This window comes from Macaca thibetana, chromosome 5 (genome assembly GCF_024542745.1).
Source record: "Macaca thibetana thibetana isolate TM-01 chromosome 5, ASM2454274v1, whole genome shotgun sequence".
Lineage (NCBI taxonomy): Eukaryota > Metazoa > Chordata > Mammalia > Primates > Cercopithecidae > Macaca > Macaca thibetana.
The window spans coordinates 122,858,421-122,885,355 of record NC_065582.1 but is presented as its reverse complement, the minus strand read 5'-3'; the positions used below and the strand labels follow the sequence as shown (position 1 = coordinate 122,885,355).

Below are 26,935 nucleotides of genomic sequence, written 5' to 3'. Positions count from 1 at the left end.
TCTAATAATCTAGAAATTTAGGCCAAGGCCTACTTTCTCCCCCAAAATATCAGCAAAAAACAACAACAATAACAAAAAACGACAAATAGCCCTAGAAAAGGTAACACATTAAGTCATTAACACTTGAGCCATTTAAATTTTACTGAGGCTGGGTGTGGTGGTTCATGCCTGTAATCCCAGCACTTTGGAAGGCAGAGGTGGGAACACTGCCTAGCCGGTGAGTGTAAGAACAGCCTGCTCAATATAGGGAGACCAAGCTATTTGAGAGATCGAAACAGGAGGATCACTTGAGGCCAGTAGTTTGAGGCTGCAATAAGCTATAATCATGCCATGGCACTCCACCTGGCTGACAGAGTGAGATTCAAAAATAAAGTAATATAAAATAAAAATAAATAAAATAATATAAATAATAAAAATAAAATAATATAAATAATAAAAATAAAATAAAATTATTGAGCATTTATGGTGAGCAAAAGACTTTACTAAGGCAATAGAAGTTAAAAAGATGAAACATCCGGCTGGGCACGGTGGCTCACGCCTGTAATCCCAGCACTTTGGGAGGCCGAGGCGGGCGGATCATGAGGTCAGGAGATCAAGACCATCCTGGCCAACATGGTGAAATCCTGTCTCTATTAAAAATACAAAAAATTAGCCAGGTGTGGTGGCACGTGCCTATAGTCCCAGCTACTCAGAAGGCTGAGGCAGGATAATTGCTTGAACCCGGGAGGCAGAGGCTGCAGTGAGCCGAGATCGTACCACTGCACTCCAGCCTGGGTGACAGAGCAAAATTCCATCTCAAAAAAAAAAAAAAAGAAAAAGAAAAACCCATAGACAATGCCCTTGAGATCTAAATAACTATGACACAAGGTTTAAAAGGAATTAAGGCTGGGCGTGGTAGCTCACGCTTGTAATCCCAGCACTTTGGGACGCCAAGGCAGGCAGATCGCTTAAGTCCAGGAGGCGACCAGCCTAGACAACATGGCGAAACCCTGTCTCTGCCAAAATTACGAAAACAATTAGCCAGGTGTGGTAGTGCATGCTTCTAATCCCAGCTACTGAGGAGGCCAAGGCAGGAGGATTGCTTGAGCCTGTGAGGAGGAGGCTGCAGTGAGCTGAGATTGTACCACTTGCACTCCAGCCTGGATGACAGAGTGAAACCCTATCTCAAAAAAAAAAAAAAAAAAAAAAAAGGAATTAATAGGCTGAGCATGGTGGCTCCCGCCTGTAATCCCAGCACTCTGGGATGCCTAAGTGGGCAGATCACTTGAAGTTAGGCATTCAAGACCAGCCTGGCCAATATGGTGTAACCCTGTCTCTACTAAAAATACAAAAATTAGCTGGGTGTGGTGGTGTGTGCCTGTAATCCCAGCTATTCAGGAGGCTGAGGTAGGAGAATTGCTTGAACCCAGGAGGTGGAGATTGCAGTGAGCTGAGATGGTGCCACTGCACTCCAGCCTGGTTGACAGAGCAAGACCCTATCTCAAAAAAAAAAAAAAAAGAGGAATTAATATTAGTCACATAAGTGAAGATAAAACAGATTCTTAGGTGAGCAGCTAGGTGACACTAGAAGGCTAAGGAGGACCAGGCTTGATGGGGAGTGAAGGATGAGGAAAGGAAGCCCTGACCAGTAGACGCTTTGCTCTCATGCTGGAATGGCTATGCTGGCAGAGATAACGTCTCTAAGATACTTTAGCTGGGAAGCTGCTGTCCACAGGACTGGACACTGTGGGATTCTCAGACAAAATGTAGTAAATCTCATATATACCCTAGCTTTATATCTCTATAAGAAAGAAAAAGGAAATCCCCGCATGCAGCTTTTTCATCCCAAAAAGCAAATTCTAGCAATCTTAGAAAAGCATGCAGTTTCTCATTGCACAATTAAGAGTAAAAACTCCCTTCTGCTTAGAATACTACTGTTAGCTTAAAAAAAAAAGTAGAGAAAGTAGTATCATGAGGTTTTCAGCTGCTGAACCAACTGTCTTGAAAACCACAACTGTATCCTTTGGAAAGTTCAGATGTTAATATAGCATGAGAAAAATGCAACCAACTGCAGCAGGAAAGACAAAACCAAGCTTTGATGAGTAGCTAACATGAAAGTTTATGATACCATGCTATTCAACATTTGTTTTAATTGTTTAAAGTAGCTTGGCAATATGTATAAAAATTAAAAACTAAAAATTGGTAAAATATTCAAGTTATACACATAACAATTTTTCCAAAACTGTCTTGGGTAGAAAAATTTAGAAACAACCTAAAAAATGCCTGTAATAAAGAAATAGTCAAAGAAATTATGGCACATTCAGGCCAGGTGCAGTGGCTCACGCCTGTAATCCCAGCACTTTGGGAGGTCAGGGTGGGTGGATCACCTGAGGTCAGGAGTTTGAGACCAGCGTGGCCAACATGGTGAAACCCCATCTCTACTAAAAATACAAAAATTAGCCGGGCATGGTCGCGGGCGCCTGTAATCCCAGCTACTTGGGAGGCTGAGGCAAGAGAATCACTTGAATCCGGGAGGTGGAGGTTGCAGTGAGCTGAGACCATGCCATTGTACTCCAGCCTGGGCAACAAGAGCAAAACTCCATCTCAAAAAAAAAAAAAAAAAAAAGAAAGAAAGAAAAAGAAAAGAAATTATGGCACATCCAACAACTGAAGACATTAAACAAAATGATACAAATTTCAATTTACCCACATGGAAAGATACTGCAGAGGAAAAAAGGCAGGTCACAGCACAGGTGTGGTATGATCTTACATACATACAATTTTGTGAGTTTGCAAGTGAACCTTCAGTGTATACATTGAAAAAGAGAATCTGATATTAAATCTTAACAGTGGTTATCCCTAGGAGTATTAGAAATGTAGGTGCATTCTATTATTTCGTATTTTATACTTTTCTGTATCTTGTGACTTACAATGCAAATATATCAGCTCTATAAAGTTGTTTTCATTAAAAATATCTATACATAATAATGTTAAAGACATTTTTTCGTTTCTTTGTATTTTTTTGAGACAGGGTCTCAACTCTGTCACCCAGGATCACAGCTCACAGCAACCTCGACCTCCCGGGCTCAAGTAATCTCACCATCCTCCCCTGTCAGCCTCCTGAGTAGCTGGGACCACAAGCATGCACCACCACATCCAGCTAATTTTTTTTTTCTTTTTTTTGAGACGAAGTTTTGCTCTTGTTGCCCAGGCTGGAGTGCAGTGATGTGATCTCATTTCACTGCAACCTCCACCTCCTGGGTTCAAGCACTTCTCCTGCCTCAGCCTCCCAAGTAGCTGGGACTACAGGCGTCTGCCACCACGCCTGGCTAATATTTTGTATTTTTAGTAGAGACAGGGTTTCACCATGTTGGCCAGGCTAGTCTCAAACTCCTGACCTCGGGTGATCCACCCACCTTGACCTCTCAAAGTGCTGGGATTACAGGCATGAGCCACAGCACCCAGTCGCACCCAGCTAATTTTTAATTTTTTTGTAGATACAGGGTTTTGCCATGATGTCCAGGCTGGCCTTGAACTCCTGAGCTCAAGCAATCCACCTGCCTTGGCCTCCCAAAATGTTGGGATTACAGGTGTGAGCCACCACACCCAGCCAATATTTTCTTCAAAAACATTGTTTTCAACACACTGACATACAATTTTCAGAATATTTAATTATGATGAAAAATATATAATTACTTAGCAGCCATTTGGGGAGAAGTCTTTTTCACTGTTCCTCTACACATGTGCTTCTAAGCTCATCAAATACTTCTATTTGTTCTCTGGAAAAGCTCAAATACCAAAAATTGCAAAGGAACAGATTTTAGTATTTATAGCCCTGTACTCAAAAGCACTTCATAGTAGTCACAGTTGACTGGTGGGGACTAGAGGAACCACAATGAAAAAACATGCCCAATTGTATACTCTCCACCTCCCCCTCAAGAGGGGCACCACCAAAAAAGCAAAATGCAGAACAAGCTACTCAAGAGTACAGAGTACTGTGGATGCTCTCAAACGACAGCACTTGCTCTTTCCAACCAGATCTTGGTTGGTACCCAGGCTTAGGAATCTGTCAACATGAATTCTGTTCTGAGTTCTATCACTGAGCGGCAGTTATCTTATCTGGCACAGCATTTCCTTTTGGAAAATGATTCATATTTCAGTGATTAGTTTAGGACAAACGACTTTTGGGTGTTAGAAGCTGATAACCCAAAGAAGAATTAATGTGAGTTCTGTTATGAAGGGCACAAATTAAAGATTAAAGTAGAAGCTCTGTTCCACGAAAATTCAGAAAAGGCTCACCAATAGAAGAAAAGACTGTAAGGCACTATGGTTAATGACAGTGCACTGAAGCCAACGCCAGTGCAGGAGTATGAAGGAGATAGGAAGAAACTGAAAGTAGCCCTGAAACAGGAAGGAAAAACTGATTTTATGCGGATTATGTTACGGTCAGGTCAGAGGCAACATGCAGCTCTTTTGTGGTTTAGATAGGAACTGGCATACAAGTACAGAGCTACTGATATTTCTCACCCAGATTTAGAATTTTACAAAATCCTAGAAGCTAAGTCGGTAGAACTTACCTTGAAAGGGTGACTAGCCAGGTTATTTTCAGGGCAGAGCAACAAGAAGGGATGAACCTTGTCCAAGAACTTTGTCCCATAGGCTTCTGAGACTGTATTAAAAGCTACAACCTTCTCACTTTGAGAAGTTCACTGAGACTGCCTTCTGAACACATAATCACAGCTTGGAGAACCTGACAGTGTAAATCTAAGGCGGACTGCACTGGTGGCAACAAATGTTTCTGTAATCTCACCAAGGGCCAATTACAAAAGGGGGTGTGCCACAGTGAAAGCAAAGAATAATAACACAATTCTGTGAAAAAGAGAATCCCAATGACTCAGGTTTTATTTTCCAAACACTTAGGAAAGGAATCAATTAAATGCTGTAAATGCTTCTAAATCTAGACACTGTGGGGCCCCCCATACACTGCAAACAGCTTTTGAACAGCTAAGAAAACAAAGCATGCCAGTAAATAAACACAGGTCTGTGAAAAAGCTCAAAATAAAATGCCTAATAGAAATCTTAAAAAATTATATTGGAAATTGAATCTAAAGCAGTAGCCCTGCTGTGAGGCAAATGTTCCCACTCATAGATGTGTGAAATTGTCATAGAAGGTACTGATATATAATACAAATATCTGTTGGATGGATGATTGCACACCCGTTAAATTTTCATAAAGTTTTTTCCCTTGAAAAAGGAGCATTTGTTTTCATATTAGAGTAATATGTCCTCTTGTAGAATATTTGGGAGATATAAAGAAACATAAAGAATATTATAAAAATCACCTGTAATTCCACTATCCAGAGATAATCAATTTTTATATTTTTGATATATTTCCTTTTACTTGTGTTTATGTATACCTATGCTTAAAAAAATTGTGACTATAGTAAATATGCAGCTTAAGAGATAGCTTTTAAAGTTATATCCAAACATTACCCTATACATCAAATATCATTCCACAATAATTTTTAGTGTAAGGTGTTCTACAACTTATTGAATAATTTTCCTCTTAGGCTATTTAAGTTGCTCTCAAGATTGTGTTACAGGAAGTCAGAATACTGTGATAAATATACAGTACATACATAAACTTTTTGTTTGTACCTCTTATTATTTCCTTAGGATACGTGTCTGGTACAATTACTGAGAATTAATTTTTTTAGGGTCCTTGATTCACAATGATAAAATGATTTCTATAAAGGATGTACCAATGCGCATTCTCACTAGCAGAGGCCCCAAGTCGTCCCATATTGTCATCAATACTATATATTATTAATATATATATTTAAAACCATAAATTACATTATTCTAACTTATATTTTCCAAATAATATATAGTTGGTCCAGAATGAGATTAAAAAATTGAAAATAAAGAAAACATTAGAAACCATAAATTAAATTGTGTGTAATGGAGGAAGACAAAGTCTTTTATTATTTATTTATTTATTTATTTATTTATTTAGAAATGGAGTCTCGCTCTGTCGCCCAGGTTAGAGTGCAGAGGCGTGATCTTGGCTCACTGCAACCCCCGCCTCCTGGATTCAAGCGATTCTTCTGCCTCAGCCTCCCGAGTAGCTGGGATTACAGGCGCCCACCACTGCACCCAGCTTTTTTTTTTTTTTTTTTTTTTTTTAATACTTTAAGTTCTGGAGTACATGTGCACAATGTGCAAGTTTGTTACATAGGTATACATGTGCCATGTTGGTTTGCTGCACCCATCAACTCGTCATTTATATTAGGTATTTCTCCTAATGCTATCCCTCCCCCAGCCCCCAGCCCCCCGACAGATCCCCAGTGTGTGATGTTCCCTTCCCTGTGTCCATGTGTTTTCATTGTTCGACTCCCACTTATGAGTGAGAACATGCGGTGTTTGATTTTCTGTCCTTGTGATAGTTTGCTCAGAATGATGGTTTCGAGCTTCATCCATGTCCCTACAAAGGACATGAACACATCCTATTTTATGGCTGCATAGTATTTCATGGTGTATATGTGCCACATTTTCTTTATCCAGTCTATTATTGATGGATATCTGGGTTGGTTCCAAGTCTTTGCTATTATGAATAGTGCTGCAATAAACATATGTGTGAATGTGTCTTTATAACAGCATGAAAATTCTTTCTTTTAAAATGGTTTTATGGAGTAATAGGGAATCACTGAGTTCACCAGAAGTTTGTTGGATATCTACCATAAATAGTACACAGTATTATGTGGCCTTCTGAAGAATGCCAAAGAAAAGGTTTGCCCTGAAGAACTTTCTATATAATTTCAGAAATAAGGAATCCCATACATTAAATAACTGGAGAATGATTCCCAGCATATTCAAACACATGTCCCAGACGCTACCCAGTGATTCAGGACATGAAAGGTGTGAGATCTGTTACAGAAGGACTTGTAGATGAAGGGAGTCAGGGGTCCATTACCCTTGATATAACACTAGCATGAAGAATCACAAGTTGGAATAGTAAAACAAAAAGAATAATCAGGGTTTTACTGAAGCACAGTCTGACTGGAACAGGTAAGTATGCTGAAAAGGAGTTTGAAAAAAGATTGAATAAAAAAAAAATCATCCAAAGAAGGGCATGAGAATGTTTGGCTAAAAGAGTAATGGTTATGTATTACAATGTAACGAAATAGTAGCTACTATTTCAAACAATCTGTAATGGCGAACATTACTGCTATCCCAAACTGCTTTTCAGGCTAAGCGCGGTGGCTCATTCCTGTAATCCCAGTACTTTGGGAGGCTGAGGCGGGTGATTGCTTGAGCCCAAGAGTTCAAGACCAGCCCGGCCAACATGGCAAAACCCTATCTCCATAAAAATACAAAAATTAGCCAGGCATGGCGGTGCACATCTGTAGTCCCAGCTACTCGGAAGGCTGAGGCAGGAGAATTGCTTAAACCTGGGAGGCGGAGGATGCAGTGAGCCGAGATTGTGCCACTTTTCAGACTGGGCAACAGAGCGAAACTCCGTCTCAAAACAAAAACAAAGCAAAACTGCTTTTCTTATTGCTTTTGTACATCTGCTTCAGAAAGCTAAATTTAGCATATAGAGATGTCACTTGCCAGCCAGGTCAGTTTCAGCAGTGTACTATTTTTGCTGTTTGGTAGTATATGCACAATTATGTAAATATTTTCATTTACTTTATAAAAGTGAGCGGAAAGAGGAAAAAGAAAACAAGTGGACAAAAAGCTCAGTCTCCACTTTAACAGACGGCAATCACTGGCCGGGCATGGTGGTTCATGCCTGTAATCCCAGCACTTTGGGAGGCTGAGGTGGGCAGATCACCTGAGGTCAGGAGTTCGAGACAAGCCTAGGCCAACATGACGAAACCCCTTCTCTACTAAAAGTACAAAAATTAGCCGGGCATGGTGGCAGGCACCTGTAATCCCAGCTACTTAGGAGGCTGAGGCAGGAGAATTGCTTGAACCCAGGAGGCAGAGGTTGCAGTGAGCCGCGATCGCGCAACTGCACTCCAGCCTGGGTGATAAGAGCGAGACTCCCTCTCAAACAAACAAACAAACAAACAAGATGGCAATCACCAAGCCTGTCCCAGCTGGGATGCTTTTGGCCTTATCTGGATGCTCACTGTACTTAAGTTGCCAATGCTGTGTTCAATTGTGTATAAAACTTCTGGAAATACGTCATCAGAGACTGGGAAGAAGACTCCTCCTGTTAAATGCAGGCCTATTGTTGGACTTGCACTCTAGAATTCTGAGACAGGAGTGTTGTGTATGAGTTGAGCCATTGGTTGTCTGAGTTTGAATCCTGCCTCTACCAGTTATTACATCCTTGAATGTCAGTTTATTTTACTTTTTTAAATTTTTGAGTTGGAGTTTCACTCTTGTCACCCAGGCTGGAGTGAGTACAGTGGTGCGATCTCGGCTCGATGCAACCTCTGCCTCCCGGGTTCAAGCGATTCTCCTGCCTCAGCATCTCAAGTAGTTGGGATTATAGGTACCTGCCACCACGCCTGGCTAATCATTTTTTTTTGTATTTTTAGTAGAGATGGGGTTTCACCATGTTGGCCAGGCTAGTCTTGAACTCCTGACCTCAGGTGATCCACCCGCCTCGGCCTCCCAAAGTGCTGGGATTACAAGTGTGAGCTACTGTGCCTGGCCAAATGTCAGTTTATTTGTAAATTGGGGTTAATAACTATACTTAGGCTCAAAAGATTGTTGTAAAAATTAAATGAGATAATACATTTTTAACACTTGGAGTAAATAATTCCTGGCAGAAAGTAACTAATCGGGCCAGACGTATATTTTATTGCATTCAACTGATCATCTGTGCATCACCTCTCAATGTCAGATTCCTCATCCCTAAAAGAAGGTTAATAGAAAAGCACATATTTTGGTAGGGGTAGGGTGAGGTGGCTCACGCATGTAATCCCAGCACTTTGGGAGGCCAAGGCGGGTTCAAGGAGTTCAAGACCAGCCTGGCCAACATGGTGAAACCCTATCTCTACTAAAAATACAGAAATTAGCTGGAAATGGTGGTGGGTGCCTGTAATCCCAGCTACTTGGGAGGCTGAGGCAAGAGAATCACTTGAACTGGGGAGGCAGGGGTTGCAGTGAGCCAAGATTGCACCACTGCGTTCTAGCCTGGGTGACAAGAGCAAGACTCCGTCTCAAAAAAAAAAAAAAAGGAAAAGAAAAACACATATTTCTTGATAACTGATAACTCATTGATTTTTTAATCAATTATTTTCTTATTTATAGAGGTTCAAGAAAGGACAATGCTAAAACTTGAGTTTAAGCTACTACTAATGTTCATCTTTAGTGTGTCTGATAAATAACTTGTTTAGACTACTCTATAAAGTTAGATATAAAAATATAAATATAAAATAAAATGGCAATGTATTTAAGAATATGGCTTAAACTGCTGTGGCTCCAGCTACTGATTCATGAATAACTACTAACATAAATAGCTACCATTTACAGGGTGCTTTACATTAATTATCTCATTTAATCCTCCTAAACTCTCAAGTAGTTACTATTAATATTCCCAGTTAAGAGGAGAGAAAAACTCAAGCATGGTGGTTCACATCTGTAATCCTAGCACTTTGGGAGACTGAAGTGGGCAGATCACTTGAGGTCAGGAGTTGGAGACCAGACTGGCCAACATGGGGAAACCTCATCTCTACTAAAAATACAAAAAAATTAGCTGGGTGTGGTGGTGTGCACCTGTAATCCCAGCTACTCAGGAGGCTAAGGCAAGAGAACTGTGTGAACCCAGGAGGTGAAGGTTGCGGTGAGCCGAGATCGCGCCATTGCACTCCAGTCCAGGCGACAGTGTAAGACTCTGTCTCAAAACAAAACAAAAAACAACTCAAGCATGAAGGGATAACTCGTGCAACGTCACATGACTACTGAGTAGCGGGGTAAGGAACTGAATCCAGGTCCAGGTCCAAGCCACAAAATCCATACTTTTAACCACTATCCTATATTATCTCTAAATTAATGACCATCACAGTAGCTAAAACACCAATTGTCCAATCGACCTCATTATTGTACTAATTCCTTTACTGTTCTCAAATATACCCCATATTGAGAGCGATCAAGTTTTCCATAGTCTAATTAATATCCACCCAACTCTAAAGAGACTCATTAGGTATTCAGCAGATTTCTTCAGTTATTTTGAATTCTGTGTCAAAATTCTACTTAGAAATTTCCAAAACTCAAGGCCTCATTTAAAAAAAAAAAAAAAAAAAGTAATTTCCAAATCTCCACAACAAATATCCTTTTGTAATCGGAAAAAAGTCTTATTTTAAAAATCCAACTTAGCTTCACTTTAAAAAGCACACAAAAATTATTTTAAATTGCAATTTTTAACTTGCCTGCCACTCAAACCATATAAATATCGAAAAAATGATAACAGACAGTAGGAACGTGGAATAAAAAAGAAAATAGACCAAAAGCTGGACATTTAGTTTAAGAACAAGGAATGGTACTTAGATCATAAATTCTATTAAAAAAAAATCTGTCTGAAACACTTTACAGAGTAAAGGCAATATATGCAAAATAACATTTTCTCTTTTGAAATACGATACTACTGCTGTCTTTTAGGCTAATTTCAATTTACAGACGGTCCCCGGCTTATGAGGATTCAACTTACGATATTTCAACTTTACAACGGTGAGAAAGTGATATGAGTTCAGTAGAAACCCTACTTCAAATTCTGAATTTTGATCTTTTCCCGAGCTAGCAATATGCCAGGTGATCCTCTCTCACGATCCTCTCTCAGCAGCAGCGAGCTGCAGCTCCCGGTCAGCCACATCATCCTACTCAGCCACACGATCAGCCTCAGATCAGGGTAAACAACCAATACGCTACAGGGTACTGTGCTGCCAGATGCTTCTGTGCAACTGTTGGCTAACTTAAGTCTTCTAAGCATGTTTAAGGCAGCCTAGCCTAAGCTATTTAAGCTATTAAGTTTGGTACAGTAGGTGTATTAAATGCATTTTCATTTTATGGTATTTTCAACTTAGGATGAGTTTCTCAGGATATAACCCCATCTTAATTCAAAGGAAATCTGTAATCACTTGAGACAACAAATGAGTCAGGATTTCATTCTTTAAAAATTCTCTTTAAAGTGTCAAAACTTTTACTAACATATACATTTCTAATTAGGTAAACTTTTTAAGGGTAAATGTGTTATAAACTGAGCCATAGCTATAGTTGGTTTTGTCGTTAAACATTCAATAATATTGAAGGTAATACTATAGCCTGCCCTTCATGTATGTGGACATGTGTATACATAACATGTATTGGTGAATTTCTTTAAAAAAATCTTTTTTTTTTTTTTTTTTTTTGAGACAGAGTATCACTCTTGTTGCCCAGGCTGGGGTGCAGTGGCACAATCTCGGCTCACTGCAACCTCTGCCTCCTGGGTTCAAGCGATTCTCCTGCCTCAGCCTCCCAAGTAGCAGGGATTACAGGCACCTGCCACCATGCCTGGCTAATTTTTTGTAATCCCAGCACTTTGGGAGGCCAAGGTGGGTGGATCGCCTGAGGTCAGGAGTTCAAGACCAGCCTGGCCAACATGATGAAACCTTGTCTCTACTAAAAGTACAAAAATTACCCAGGCGTGGTGGCACCTGCCTGTAATCCCAGTTACTAGGGAGGCTGAGGCAGGAGAGCTGCTTGAACCTGGGAGGTGGAGGTTTCAGCGAGCTGGGAACTTGCCACTGCACTCCAGCCTGGGCAACAGAATGAGACTCTGTCTCAAAAAACAAACAAACAAAAAAGTTATTATTTTCCTGATCCTAGAATTATATGTAACTTGTTTTGAGAATGTTACTCCAAGAAATTCAGATACATATGAGCATGTGACTTTAAAAAAAATGGCAAAAATAAAACATATCACTTCATCTCAGTAATACCACTTCTGAAATTCACATAATGATGTTTAAAGGTCTAACTGAAGTGTTCTGCTTCCATTCTTGAGAAAAACAGAGAACACATGTTCTCTAAAATTTTCATGGTGCTTTAAAAGTTCCTTTACTTTGAAATTCTACATACTTCCAACATTGCTTTGGTTAAAAAAAAAAAAAGAGAAGAAGAAGAAAAGAAATCCCACTACGCTTTCACAAACTAAAAAAAAAAGTCTCTGAGAGATCATTTCAATGGCGGTACATGTTTCTCTAAATTAAGAAAATGCACAGTGAATTTTCTATAAACAAGGCTGCTCCTCTAGTGCTGACATGGCACAAGCAAAGTAAGAAAGTAAGCCACATTCTCACATCTCTGAATGTCCATTTAAGTCTCACTCCTTTTATCCTCACCCCTGCCTTTCCATGTGAGGATTCCAACTCTTAATGGAAATTAGGGTACAGACTTAAGCCAGGATATGTAATCTGGAAAAGTGTAAATCTGATTAATGCTTCTGTGGAGCCCGTGGAAGGCTTAATTGAAAGAATGATGGGCGGGGCGCGGTGGCTCACGACTGTAATCCCAGCACTTTGGGAGGCTGAGGCGGGCGATCACCTGAGGTCAGGAGTTTGAGACTAGCCTGAACAACATGGAGAAACCCTGTCTCTGCTAAAGATACAAAATTAACTGGGCATGGTGGCGCATGACTGTAATCCCAGCTACTCAGGGAGTCTGAGGCAGGAGAATCGCTTGAACCTGGGTGGCGGAGGTTGCAGTGAGCCGAGATGGCGCCATTACACTCCAGCATTGGCATTAAGAGCGAAACTGTCTCAAAAAAAAAAAAAAAAAAAAAAAAAAAAGAGGGCGGGCGCGGTGGCTCAAGCCTGTAATCCCAGCACTTTGGGAGGCCGAGACGGGCGGATCACGAGGTCAGCAGATCCAGACCATCCTGGCTAACACGGTGAAATCCCATCTCCACTAAAAAATACAAAAAACAAAAACAAACAAACAAAAAACTAGCAGGGCGAGGTGGCGGGCGCCTGTGGTCCCAGCTACTCGGGAGGCTGAGGCAGGAGAATGGCGTAAACCCGGGAGGCGGAGCTTGCAGTGAGCTGAGATCCGGCCACTGCACTCCAGCCTGGGCGACAGAGCAAGACTCCGTCTCAGGAAAAAAAAAAAAAAAAAAAAAAAAAAAAAAAAGAATAATGGTAGCGCTTTTGTTAGTCACAATCTATTAAGCATCAAGAACTCAAATTTTATCTTCCTTCTCCATTCTGTAATGGTAAAGGGAACCCAGCTTCTGCAGCCAGAAGTTGGAGAGTCATTCCAGGCACCGCCTCACCTTCATTCTCTAGCCACCCAGCCCTTCAGTCATCGGGGACATTCTACTTTTCCAAGGATTGTTCCTTTTGTGTTCACTCTCGCTGCCTTAATTTGAGATTGTCATCTCTTACCCAGACCATTTTAATAGTTATAGTTAGGGGTCCCTGAGAGCTTATATTCTTCTGATCCATCCGCTAGACTGTTGCCAGAGTGATCATTCCAAATACAAATCTTATTTCATGTTACTCCCAGATATAAAGCACCAGTAGCTTTTCATTACAGAATCAAATGCAGGCTTTTCAGTATGAATAAGAAGATTTCTACAGTCAAGCCCCTGCTTATCTTTCCAGCCTTGCTCCCTGTTGTGCCAAACAGAAGCCCACTGTGCTCCTGTTTGCGATTCCCTGGCTGGGCCAGCTCACTATGTACTGTTTGAAATGTCCTCCCTATGTTGGTCTGGTGATCACCTCGTTACCTTTTAAGGTCTCACTTAATGAAGCCTCTCCTGTGGAATCAATCACAGGACTGTGATTTCCCTTTAGAGGAAATCTATTTGCAATTAAACTTGTTGTAGATTTGCTTTTGGCTTTTAAAAATAGGGTATATAAGCCAGGTGTGGTGGCTCACACCTGTAATCCCAGCACGTTGGGAGGCCGAGGCGGGTGGATCACCTGAGGTCGGGAGTTCGAGACCAGACTGACCAACATGGAGAAACTCCGTCTCTACTAAAAATACAAAAAATACAAAAAATAGCTGGGTGTGGTGCCACATGCCTGTAATCCCAGCTACTTGGAAGGCTGAGGCAGGAGAATCGCTTGAACCCAGTGGGCGGAGGTTGCAGTGAGCCAAGATCGTGCCATTGCACTCCAGCCTGGGCAACAAGAACAAAACTCTGTCTCAAAAAAAAAAAAGTATATAAAACAAAAGAGAGATAATCTCATTGACCACCAATAAGCATTGAGATAATGAAGTGAATGCTTTTTTCCTCATTTATTTAAGGGTTAAAGTAGGCAGAAACTCTAGGTCCAGGCCTGTACTGTGGACTGCTCAGTGAAGGGCCAGGAACTCTGGTTTTAAGAAAATAAAATGTGGAAGCCACAGAGCCTCTATTGCTGAGTACATACGGTCGGTCTACATCATTTTAAGAGGGAATATTATGCTTTTTGCCTATTTTCTTTTGTAGGAGTAAGGAGACTTCACTCTAGGATTTGGGTGGTCACATGTTTTTCCCTCTATGAATCAGCCCGGAAAGCAGTCTGAATACTTCTGCGTCCAGACATCAGGAGTTTCATTTTGTCAACAAGGTGAGATTCACATAATCATAGGCCTGGTGACCACCATTTAAATGCTTATAGATAAATTAAATATAATAACTGTCAGTGGTATTAACATAAAAGTGGATTATTTCTTGGGACCAAATGACTATTTAAATATCTAGAGTTTGGTAATGGAACAAGAAAATAATACTCATAGGCTTTCATGGGCCTATACTTTCTTTATTTTCATTTCTAATTATTTAAAATAATGGCTTTCTTGCCCAATTTAAAGCAAAATTCTAAAATGCACTATTAGCATTTCTCTCTTTTCTTCCAAATCCTCTATAGTTGATTAAAGGTCTTGGAAACTCTGTATTCATGATTTCTTTAATCAGTAGACATACAATTTATTGCTTAGGTTATAGCTCTCACACATTTTCCATACTGAGAAATGTGTTGCTAGAGATTTCTCTATGAAGAATTCAAATGACACTGCTACAAACGCTTACATGAACCAAACAGCTCACTTTTGCTTATCCGTAGGAATATTGCTCCAAAAACATATATTCGAAGTGCTAAAATTGTTAAAAATTATTTTTGAGACACTGATAAACTAGATTTCATAATAAAGGGAATATTTCATATTGTATGACTCTCAAAATGGACGGGAACACATTTTTTTCAAACAAAATGTGTAAACTGAGGCAGTTGCCAGAAGACTTCTTGGTAGCCTTCTAAAACTGTATTTTTCTTCTGTCAAGACTTTTAAAGCTTTGGAGGCTGTTTTAAGTAGTACTGGCATTGTTGGATGCAACGATGTTTTGATGAAAATACAGAATAAATAATAATAAAAAATAAATAGTACTGGCATTGCATGGAATTTCAGCTGATGTCTCATAACTTGTGCACATAACAAAACTTACAGCCAAAGAAAGCTGTCCAATTAACAAACCAATTGTTATAAGATGCAAAGGGTCTTAAAAATCACTTAAACATTGTTCTTAAAGACACACCCAAAATGACTGCTTTGTGTTCTGTGATATTAACCATTCCTAAAACTTTATCAAGGCTAAGGCTGACTGGGAAGATAAAATCCTTATCAAACACAATGGGCAAACTCTGAGTCATGATAAGATTTCAACTCAAGGTCAAAGGCAGAGAATCACCTTTCCTAACCCCATCTGCTAGGTACAATTCACCTATGGTCTTCTTTGTCTTGTCGATGTGCCTAACTATCAGGCAGATGTTTATAAAGAATTTCTCCTCACATGCAAGCGTTTTTGTTTTCATCAGTATAAGGACAGAGAATAAACCCTAGCTAAGAAGCCACTGTATTAAAAACAAAATAATTTGTAGCTATGACTCAAATAAATCTTTCTGTGGCATTAAGAGAATTAAAGGGTAGAAGCAGAAAACCTCTCATAAATTAGGAAAAGTCCAGGAAAAAAGTCACAAGTCAAGAGACCACAAAGATCTCAGAGGTACTGACAGTGGAAATCTCAAATGGATCATAAGAGTTACCACAAATAATTTATAAAAAGCAATGGCCAATAGATTCCAATATTACCATTCTATTGTAATATATAGGGATCCCATATTAATCATATTTAACCTTTCCAAGGCATTATGCTGAAACTTATTTTCTCATCTAACCTAATAATCCATATTGTTAAAAAAGATATTTTATCAAATCTTCCCTAGATGTCATAACCTGCTTAACATTATATCTTCATATAATGGTGAGGATACCCTGGTGTTTCTACTGTATTCATCATGTACAATCCTATAATTATACTCATGTTGTGTTAAGTTAGTGTTATAAATCACTACAATTTCATATATGAACATTTTCATATATGAACAAAATTAATAGCTTTATTGATTAGAATCAGATGTGATAAGTGACCTCAAATGCTTTCTTTAGAGGCTTAAAGACAAAGAACTCTAAACAACTATCCAGCGTCTTTTGAAAGGATACCTCAAGGGGCAGGAAAAAAATTATTTTTCCCCCATGAGCAAGAGGAGGCGAGCTGGGTAGTAAGTAAGGATGCAAGGTTTTCAGGACTGTTAACAGTTGAGAGTGTAGGTTTTTTTCTACCTCTCCCTGATCCTCCCAGCCCTCCCCCATAACAATGAAGATGCTGGTGAGGCATTAGCGGGCAGGATCTGACCATACCTTCATGGGTAGGCTCTGGGTCAGGTGTAAGTGAGATGTCATCCAGCTCTCGCAGGCAGAGCCATTCTCCATCCATGGACACTCGGAATTTGCAAAGGTAGATGGTCTCCATGGCAGCCTGTGTGATCTTGTCAGTGGTGGGGGTTGGCATATCGGTCGGAGGCGTCAGAGCAGACATGATGACTCAGCTGGGACCACAACACACACACAGACACACACACACACACCCCACAAAAATAAATACAACCTCCTCACCAAAAAAACCCAATACAAAGCTCTGAAACAAAGCTTTCAGGAAAAGGGTGGAGGAGGTTTAAAAAAAAAAAAAGGAAAAATACCTTACAGTTTAAGAACAAACTGCTCAAGATAAACAATTCTACACTATCTTATAGACAGTTCCTACCACATAGCAAAATAAGATGATGCTTGTCTTCTCCCAGCTTCCTCTCCTTTTATCTTCCTTTCCCTGCCCCCCACCTTTTTTTCAGCAGAGCTATAGGCTTTAAATCCTGCACAGCCGATGCTGCCTTAGCTGGCTTTAAAAATCTGGCCTCGATATGAATAAGTGAAAAATCCTCCTCCTTTGTGCAGAAAAAAATATAAAAGAAAAACCTGAACAAAAAATAAACCTATATTTTCAGTGTAGCTTAAAAAAAAAAATCCTGAGCTGCAGAAATCACTTCCAGGATCTGCTCAGATGAGATGGGATGCTGAGTTCTCATAGGATTGGCCGTGCGCAGTAAGCAGGGTGTTGACCAAAATGGCTGACTAATGAACTGAACTGAAAATTCAGGCTCATGTGACCAGCTGCTCTGAACGTAGGGCAAGCAATTCCCAGGATGCTTTATAGATGCTGCTGATGCTGGGAGAGCAATTAGGCTTCTCTCTCTCATCCTGTACAACCCACTTCCAGACTCTGCTAGTCAAACTGTGATCAGACATAACACAATGCACATATCCTCATCAATTCCTCTTACTTTGGGATCAAGGACTGAATAAAAGGAGGACAATCAATACTGGATAATAATCTATAGTAAAGACGGTGAAGGAGGCAGTTAGATTAATTTAACAAGCACATAATTCATCTCTTTTATTCTTATCTACAAAGCTATTAAAATTTTTTACTATGCTAAATGTTATGTTTTAAGAAAAGCTAAAGCATAAAAAATTGAGGCTCTCAGAAGGAAAAAAACCAAAAAGATAAAAAGAAAAGCTAAAGCAGATTTTCAATTTATATATCTTATCCTTGGGCATTTATAATTTCCTTCTCCAAGGTACAAAAACCTGACCTTTTAGGTTAGGCAGAAATGTAAAAAAAACCTTGAAGTTAAAAAAGTAAAATCTTTCCCGATTAATGGCAATTCCCCCCTTTTTGATTTTGTTGTATTTACCAAGTTTATACCAAGCATAAAATAGGTTTCTTTCTTTTTCTTTTTTCTTTTCTTTCTTTTTTTTTTTTTTTTTGAGATGGAGTCTTACTCTGTAGCCCAGGTTGGAGTGCAGTGGCATGATCTTGGCTCACTGCAACCTCCACCTCCTGGGTTCAAGCAATTCTCTGCCTCAGCCTCCCGAGTAGCTGAGATTACAGGTGCCCACCACCATGTCCAGCTAATTTTTGTATTTTTAGTAGAGACAGGGTTTCACCATCTTGGCCAGGCTGGTCTTGAACTCCTGACCTCGTGATCCACCTGCCTCTGCCTCCCAAAGTGCTGGGATTACTGGCATGAGCCACCGTGCCCAGCCTTAAGCATGAAATGTGTTTCTAAGCAGAAGATTAAACCATGCTATATTTTAAAAATCCTCCCATTCAATAACATACTGAAGACAATTATATTTTCTTAAATCAACACACACACACACACGGCCCCATATTATTCAATGAGGCATTTATACCTTGGTAGCAAAAGGGCAGGTACTTGCTTTATGAACTACATAAATTATAAGAAGAATAACAATTTTCTTTGAAAATGTTTTGGACACTTGAAAGAAAGTGTTTGTTTTTGTCTTTAAGGGTTTCAATTTTAAGGAGGAACATACAAATTCAAGAAATATGACCTGAGACTATTTATTCCTTTCTAGGGATTGTTATCAGAGGGACATCTTAATTTAGCTAATTTCTGAAAACTAAAAAACTTCTGCTTGAATATTCTTAAAATCTCAAATGCTTCATCCTAATTTGAGACTGAACTGAAAGAAAAAAAATGCTAATAATCAAATTCTGTAGAGAAACTGGCATTTTCACATTGTTAGGAAGAGGGGCCGGATGGCTGGGCACAGTGGCTCACGCCTGTAATACCAGCACTTTGGGAGGCATAGGCGGGCAGATCACCTGAGGTCAGGAGTTCGAGACCAGCCTGGCCAACATGGTGAAACCTCGTCTCTACTAAAAATACAAAAATTAGTCAGATATGGTGGCATGTGCCTGTAATCCCAGCACTCTGGGAGGCTGAGTTGGGTGAATGGCTTGAGCTCAGGAGTTTGAAACCAGCCTGGGCAACATGGCAAAACCCCGTCTCTACAAAAACAAAAATTAGCAGGGTATGGTGGCGCACACATGTGGTCCTAGCTACTTGGGAGACTGAGGTGGGAGAATCACTTGAGGCCAGGAGGCAGAGGCTGCAGTGAGCCGAGATTGCACCACTGCAGTCTAGCCTGGGAGACACAGTGAGACCCTGTCTCAAAATAAAAAAAAAAAAAAAAAAAAAAAAAAGGAGGGTATACTGGCACAATGTAAGAAGGCATATATATAGGCTTATTTATAATTGGGGAAAATCAGTAAGTTTCTAAGGAAAGCAAAATACTTCTGGTTTTATATCTATCTCATTCTCTCTTATCATCACCCTACATCTAGACCCAGAGCCATTCATTCATTCATTCAACAGATATTCACTAAGAGATGCTCCACATGGCAGGTAGTGATCCAGGCACTAGGCACGCAGCAGTAAGACAGGAACACCTTTTCCAGGAAACAGAGTTTTCATATCCAAATACTGAAAACAAGCCTTCATTTAACACATTCTCATTTAATTCAGTTCAATTCCTTTCTAGCCAAAAATATTCCCATATTATATATTAATAAAGGGAACAGTTTATAGATTCACTTTATATCATGCAATACTTCAAAAACATAGTAAGTAGTCATTAAAACCTTCAAATTACATGGGACATTCCTGGAACCACAACTCCAAACAGCCCCAGCTAGCTCTCTGTATGTGTGATATCAAAACTCTAGATCACTGATATGTTCTTAAAATAGAACAAGGAATACATGAATAAATCTGAATGCCATGTGATTGCCTGGGGTCCAAAACCTGAATTCGGCCTTGTCACAAACCATGACAATCTCTTCACCCCAGTAAGGATTTACTAACTTGAACAGATCTCGACAGATTGCAACATACCAACACTACAGGAACATCAAGGTTAGTAAGCAAGAAACTTGATTAACATTCCTTCAGAAGATCCATCCCACCCTGCCTCTCTCCAGATAGAGGACAAAGTTTTTGGCAAGGAAAGAAAAACATGCCTGTGTTGGTATCCTTCAATTTCCCAGATCTACCAGTTTGAGTTGTTAGCAGCCATTTCAGAAATAAGACCCAGGGGTGGACAAGAAAACCTGTACTTCTACGCTGTTCTTTAGGTAAAACACCACTGAGTCTTCAGCACGAACAGGTATCCATTGTTTATAGGCAATGAAGTTACTATGAAAACAGTACTATTTGTAGAAACTTATAAAAACAATTCTATAGCCAGGCGCAGTGGCTCACACCTGCAATCCCAGCACTTTGGGAGGCTGAGGTGAGTGGGTCACCTGAGGTCGGGAGTTCAAGACCAGCCTGACCAAAATGGAGAAACTCTATCTCTATTAAAAATACAAGGCCGGGCGCGGTGGCTCAAGCCTGTAATCCCAGCACTTTGGGAGGCCGAGACAGGTGGATCACGAGGTCAGGAGATCGAGACCATCCTGGCTAACACGGTGAAACCCCGTCTCTACTAAAAAAAAATACAAAAAACTAGCCAGGCGAGGTGGCGCGCGCCTGTAGTCCCAGCTACTCGGTAGGCTGAGGCAGGAGAATGGCATAAACCCAGGAGGCGGAGCTTGCAGTGAGCTGAGATCCGGCCACTGCACCCCAGCCTGGGCAACAAAGCGAGACTCCATCTCAAAAAACAAACAAACAAAAAAAACAAATTAGTTGGGGGGCGTGGTGGCACATGCCTGTAATCCCAGCTACTCTGGAGGCTGAAGCAGGAGAATCACTTGAACCTGGGAGGCGGAAGTTGCGGTGAGCTGAGATCATGCCATTGCACTCCAGCCTGCGAAACTCCATCTCAAAAAAAAAAAAAAAAAATTCTAGATATTGTTTAGTACTGTTTTTACATTTCGGTCTTTACTAAGTAAACATCTTAGCTTTGATTATGAAGATAAAGTTAAGCCATCAGTAAGATATTCAAACCTTGATTTTTTTTTTCTCATATACAGAGTAATTACTGTATGAGCTGTATTGAACTATTTTCTCATTTGATCCTATTTGTGAGTAATGGCACCTATTTGTAAGACGGTTGTGATGCAGGCGGAAGTTCAGTCTGTGACCCTGAAAGAATTAATAGGCCTATGTGAAGTTCAAATCCAAAATGAAGATCCAAAAAATACTACGTTCTAGCTGCTTAAACAGTCTGTATTTTCCACATTATGACTGATTCAAAGCAAATAAAATTCACACTTCAAAGTCAGAAGTTACATTCCTCTTAAAGGATATTTGTACTCGGTTGCTGCTATAAGACAAAGATTAACTTGACAGCCTCAATGTCTCTGTTATATATTGTGGAAAAATTACTTAAAGTAGCTATCATTTATTAAATTTCTATTTTCTGTTAGGTGCTTTACAAATACCATGTCAAGTCTTCACAAAAACACCGCAAAGTAGAGACTGATACCTTCTCTTTATACACAATGAAACCAAAGTTCAGCCACGTAAGTGGCCCAGGATCACACAATTAGCAAGTAGCAGATCTGTTATTCCAAGCTACTTCTGTCTAGATGCCTCCAAAGTCCATGTTCCTTCTACACTCTGCAACTTCAGCCTTCTATCCTAACTCTTCCTCCTCCCCGGACATTAAATTTTACTCAGAAAAAGTAAAAAGACATTTAAAACACACGCACACACACACATACGCACAGGCAAAGTCTCCTCATGAAATTTCCTAAACGTGAGTTTCAACAAATTTAAGATTTGAAGACTTTTTTTAAAATCAGCTTTCATACTTTATACCTTAATGCTGCACAACCCGTATCTTCCTCCAGACACCCCAACTTACGTATTTAGTTCAGGCTTTTAGTAAGTGGGCACATTCTGACAAACTGAGAACCCAGTATGGATTCTTTCTGTCACGTGCTCACGAAGGGTAGACCAAATGCTTCCACTATGTACTTGGTTCACCCTACTACCACTCTATCACTAGTTCCCTCCACATTTACATACTAGTTGGACAAATGAAGAACACTTGATACATTCTGAAATAAGAAAAGATAAATGATGGGGGGAATCATTTTCTAAAATGACGCATTGTGCACTTTTTAAGAATAGCAAACTCGGCCGGGCGCGGTGGCTCAAGCCTGTAATCCCAGCACTTTGGGAGGCCGAGATGGGCGGATCACGAGGTCAGGAGATCGAGACCATCCTGGCTAACATGGTGAAACCCCGTCTCTACTAAGAAATACAAAAAATAGCCGGGCGAGGTGGCAGCGCCTGTAGTCCCAGCTACTCGGGAGGCTGAGGCCGGAGAATGGTGTGAACCCGGGTGGCGGAGCTTGCAGTGAGCTGAGATCCGGCCACTGCACTCCAGCCTGGGCTACAGAGCGAGACTCCGTCTCAAAAAAAAAAAAAAAAGAATAGCAAACTCAATGTATAATTTTAAATCCTTAAAGAATATAACCAATATCCCTGAAACCCTCACTCAACTGGAGAAATGGACCAACACATGTACTTATGTGCTCCTTCTAGCTTCTAAACTCCCGCCTCTCATTTCAAGGCAACCCTTCTGAATTTAGTGTAAATCATTATCTTATTTCAAAAATATTGTTACAAATATATGAAGGTCTAAGCAATATATTTAGTTTCAGTCTTTTTCAACTTTCTTATAGAAAGTGTTTCATGCTCTATAAAACTTTCTAAGCCTTTCACTCAATGCTGTATTTTTTTTTTTTTTTTTTGAGACAGAGTTTTGCTCTTGTCGTCCAGACTGGAGTGCAGTGATGTGATCTTGGCTCACTGCAACCCGTCCTCTCCCAGGTTCAAGCAATTCTCCTGTCTTAGCCTCCTGAGTAGCTGGGATTACAGGCACCCACCACCATGCCCAGCTAATTTTTGTATTTTTAGTAGAGACGGGGTTTCACCATGTTGGCCAGCTGGTCTCGAACTCCTGAACTCAGGTGATCTGCCCACCTCAGCCTCCCAAAGTGCTGGGATTACAAGCATGAGCCACTGCACCTGGATTTCAATGCTGTATTTTCTAAGGCTAATCCAAACTGTAGTATGTATATGTAGTTTGTCCTTTTGGCTGCTGTATTATAAGGTAGTGTTCCAACATATGTACAAAAAATTTCTGATTCGGCTGGGCGCAGTGGTTCACATCTGTAATCCCAGCACTTTGGGAGGCTGAGGTGGGTGGATCACTTAAGGTCAGGAGATAGAGACTCCCTGGCCAACGTGGTGAAACCCCGTCTCTATTAAAAATACAAAAATTATCCGGGCATGGTGGCACACGCCTGTAATCCCAGCTACTTGGGAGACTGAGGCAGGAGAATCGCTTGAACCCGGGAGGCAGAGGTCATGCCACTGCACTCCAGCCTGGGCAACAGAGAGAGACTCCATCTCAAAAAAAACAAAACAAAACAAAACAAAAAAAACTCCAAAACAAAAAAACGCACACACATTCTGATTTATTTTCTTTTTTTTGAGATAGAGTCTCGCTCTGTTGCCCAGGCTGGAGTGCAGTGGCGCAATCTTGGCTCACTGCAACCTCTGCCTCTCGGGTTCAAGCAATTCTCCTGCCTCAGCCTCCCAAGTAGCTGGGACTACAGGTGCAAGCCATCATGCCTGGCTAATTTTTTATATTTTTAGTAGAGACGGGGTTTCACCGTGTTAGCCAGGATGGTCTCGATCTCCTGACCTCATTATCCACCTGCCTCGGCCTCCCAAAGTGCTGGGATTACAGGCTTAGCCACCGCGCCCGGCTTTCTGATTCATTTTCACGTTGGTGGGCATCTGGGTTATTTCTGATTTTCATAATGCAGAATAGAAACTTCCTAAAATTTGTCAAGTTGTGCAACTAAATTTGTAAAGCTCACAAAGTTCTGTTTGGCAGCTTCCTGAATCACGGTTTCATAATTTAAGAATAAAAATCTCATTTCCCCCCTATTTCACTAGTTGCTGTTAGCATGAAAGGGAAATTTTTTTTTTTTTTGGAGACAGAGTCTTACTCTTGCCTGGGTTAGGGTGCAGTGGCACGATCTCAGCTCGCTGCAACCTCTGCCTCCCGGGTGTAAGCGATTCTCCTGCCTCACTGCCTCAGTCTCCCGAGTAGCTGGGATTATGGGCACATACCACCAGGCCTGGCTAATTTTTGTATTTTTAATAGAGATGGGGTTTCGCCATGTTGGCCAGGCTGGTCTCGAACTCCTGACCTTGAGAGATCCACGTGCCTCGGCCTCCCAAAGTACTGGGATTACAGGCATGAGCCACCGCACCCAGCCATGAAAGGGTATCTTTGATGAATCATCATCATGATGACATTGGTGGAAAGCCCAGATGTTTCTGTTAAATTATATGATTCTTCGACTCAATGATCATGATTATTTCACATGCTCCAGTACACCCTCCCACCTCCTTTCCCAGAACCACAATCTATTATGTCTACCTCTGATTTCAAGACTTCTTCAATTTTAAGTTCACACATTTGGTAGGCTCGGTGTCACTTTATAGATATTAACCAAGGTTGACAATAACTATAAAATGATATACCTGAAAAGTTGAGCTATCATTACTTTGTTAGAAACAAACACCACCAGGAGTATTATAATGCACCATCTTTTCACTTGTTAAAATTAACCAGCATAAGATTAAGAATAACCTCTACCCTGAAAAGTAAAACTGATTTCATGGTTCAGTGGCTGTAGGTAATAATTTACAGATGTAAAGCTATCAAAAACTTAGTAGGTGACTTTGGGAAATTTATCCTCCTCTTGCCCTAATTTACTCAGTTGTAAAATGAAACTAAATAACTAGTTCCACAAAGACCTGAAGCTCCACCAATGAAATACGCATTTTGCACACTTCTTACATATCTACTCAAAATAGTACCTACCAAATACTGGACTCTCAATAGACACTTGCTGGTATAGATATGTATATAGCCTTGCAATGGCATTTTTCCACCCTCATGTTTTACTTCAATTGTGAAAACCCCCAAATTCTATAAAATCAAACTATATTTATGCCCCAACAAACAGGTCATTCTAACACTGGCTTCATTCATGTGTACATAACAGATTCATTCATTCAACATGTACAGGGCATCTCCCACATGCTAGGGATACAGAAGAAATAACAAGGCAATTGACAAGAAACTGACAATTTTAGGTGTTCAGGAAAGTCTTAATGTCTGTCATAAATTGACCTATTCAGCATATTTTACATATACAACTATTTTTTCTATCAGATTGGTGACTCTTGAGTTTCATTAATTTACTCATTTTTAGTAAACAGGGCATCAGTGAGTAGCATATGGAACTAGAGGGCTGTTGCCTGAAGAGGTGCCTCCAATCTACAACCTGATTCCAGTTATGGGAGGCAATTAAGGAGTGTGACAGAGCATGTGGACTCTGGAGTCAGCATGCTCACAGTGAATCCTAGGTCTACCACTTAGCTGCTGAGTAACCTTGGCAAATTACTTCTCTGTACCCACTTCTACACTGACAAAATGTGGATAATAATATTAACTATTTCGGAGTTAAACGCTTAGCATGGCACTTGGCACAAAGTAAACAGTAAGTAAATGTCACCATAACTGCACTATAATAAGTGCTTCTGCTTTGAGAGTTCTGGAAAGACCCTATCAACACATAAAATGAAAATCAGTAAGGATAAATGTTTATGGGACAGAGGCAGAGGAAAGTAAAAAGGAGACGTGAGCAGAGGGTTACAGTGGTCTCTCAGATTTTGAGGAAGGAAGAGAGATAGGTCAGAATTTTACCAAGCATTCACTTCAAGTGATCAGATCTTCTAAGTTCATGAAAAAGACAGCAGAAGTAGATAAATGCCTGTGGAGAGTCCCTAAACAGATTCTGCAGTTAGAAGAATCACACTCTCAAAGGTGACATGCTGCAACAACTTTAGCTTTCTACCTGCTTTTTGCTGTCTTGACCTGCCAGACTCCCCTTTCCTACACATCACAAGGTTCCCACACCTTTCTTCCAAACTTTCCCACCTCCGCCCCACCACTCCCCGTGACATAGCTGAGTGTCTTGTCCGCTTGGTAGGGAGCATGTCAGATAAAAAAGGCTCTGCAAAGAGAGGAACACCACCTTGGCCAGCAGCCCTGAGAAGTTTTAGGGGCACTATGAACCTTTTCACAATTATTCAAATACAGTAGGGGGCAAGGCCATATTGCCACTTACCTTCTCAAGTACCACCACTGCTTTGTAACTCTAAAAACATTTCCTGGCCGGGCATGGTGGCTCACACCTGTAATCCCAACACTTTGGGAGGTTGGGGCGGGCGGATCCCTTGAGGTCAGGAATTCAAGACCAGCCTGGCCAACATGGCAAAACCCCATCTCTACTAAAATACAAAAATGAGGTGGGTGTGGTGGTGCATGCCTGTAGTCCCTGCTACTCAGGAGACTGAGGCAGGAGAATCGGCTAAACCTGGGAAGCGGAGGTTGCTGTGAGGCAACATTGCCCCGTCGCACTCCAGACTGGGCAACAAAAGCGAAACTCCGTCTCAAAAAAGCAAAACAAAACAAAATTTCCTCTCACACAACTTCAAACCAATTTTTTTTTTTTTTTTTTTTTTTTTGAGACGGAGTCTCACGCTGTTGCCCAGGCTGGAGTGCAGTGGCGCGATCTCGGCTCACTGCAAGCTCCGCCTCCCGGGTTCCCGCCATTCTCCTGCCTCAGCCTCCCGAGTAGCTGGGACTACAGGCGCCCGCCACCGCGCCCGGCTAATTTTTTTGTATTTTTAGTAGAGACGGGGTTTCACTGTGGTCTCGATCTCCTGAC

The 26,935-nt window shown here is 40.7% G+C and overlaps 1 protein-coding gene across 14 annotated transcripts in view; it reads right to left on the bottom strand.

Moving 5' to 3' along the window:
- Window positions 1–26,935, bottom strand: part of RUFY3 (RUN and FYVE domain containing 3) — a 105,326-nt gene that overhangs the window by 70,048 nt on the left and 8,343 nt on the right. For 2 of the 14 annotated variants that reach the window (XM_050791379.1, XM_050791383.1), the window contains exon 1: window positions 4,557–5,766. The exons of 8 other annotated variants lie outside the window; for them this stretch is intronic. Coding sequence is in view for 4 of the 6 variants with exons in the window: in XM_050791374.1 (XP_050647331.1) it covers window positions 16,657–16,834 (178 nt within the window). In the remaining 2 variants the exon portion in view is untranslated. Of the gene's footprint in view, window positions 1–4,556; window positions 5,767–16,656; window positions 20,146–26,935 lie in introns of those variants that run through there. 4 more of the 14 variants (XM_050791374.1, XM_050791376.1, XM_050791385.1 and 1 more) reach the window with 4 other exon arrangements.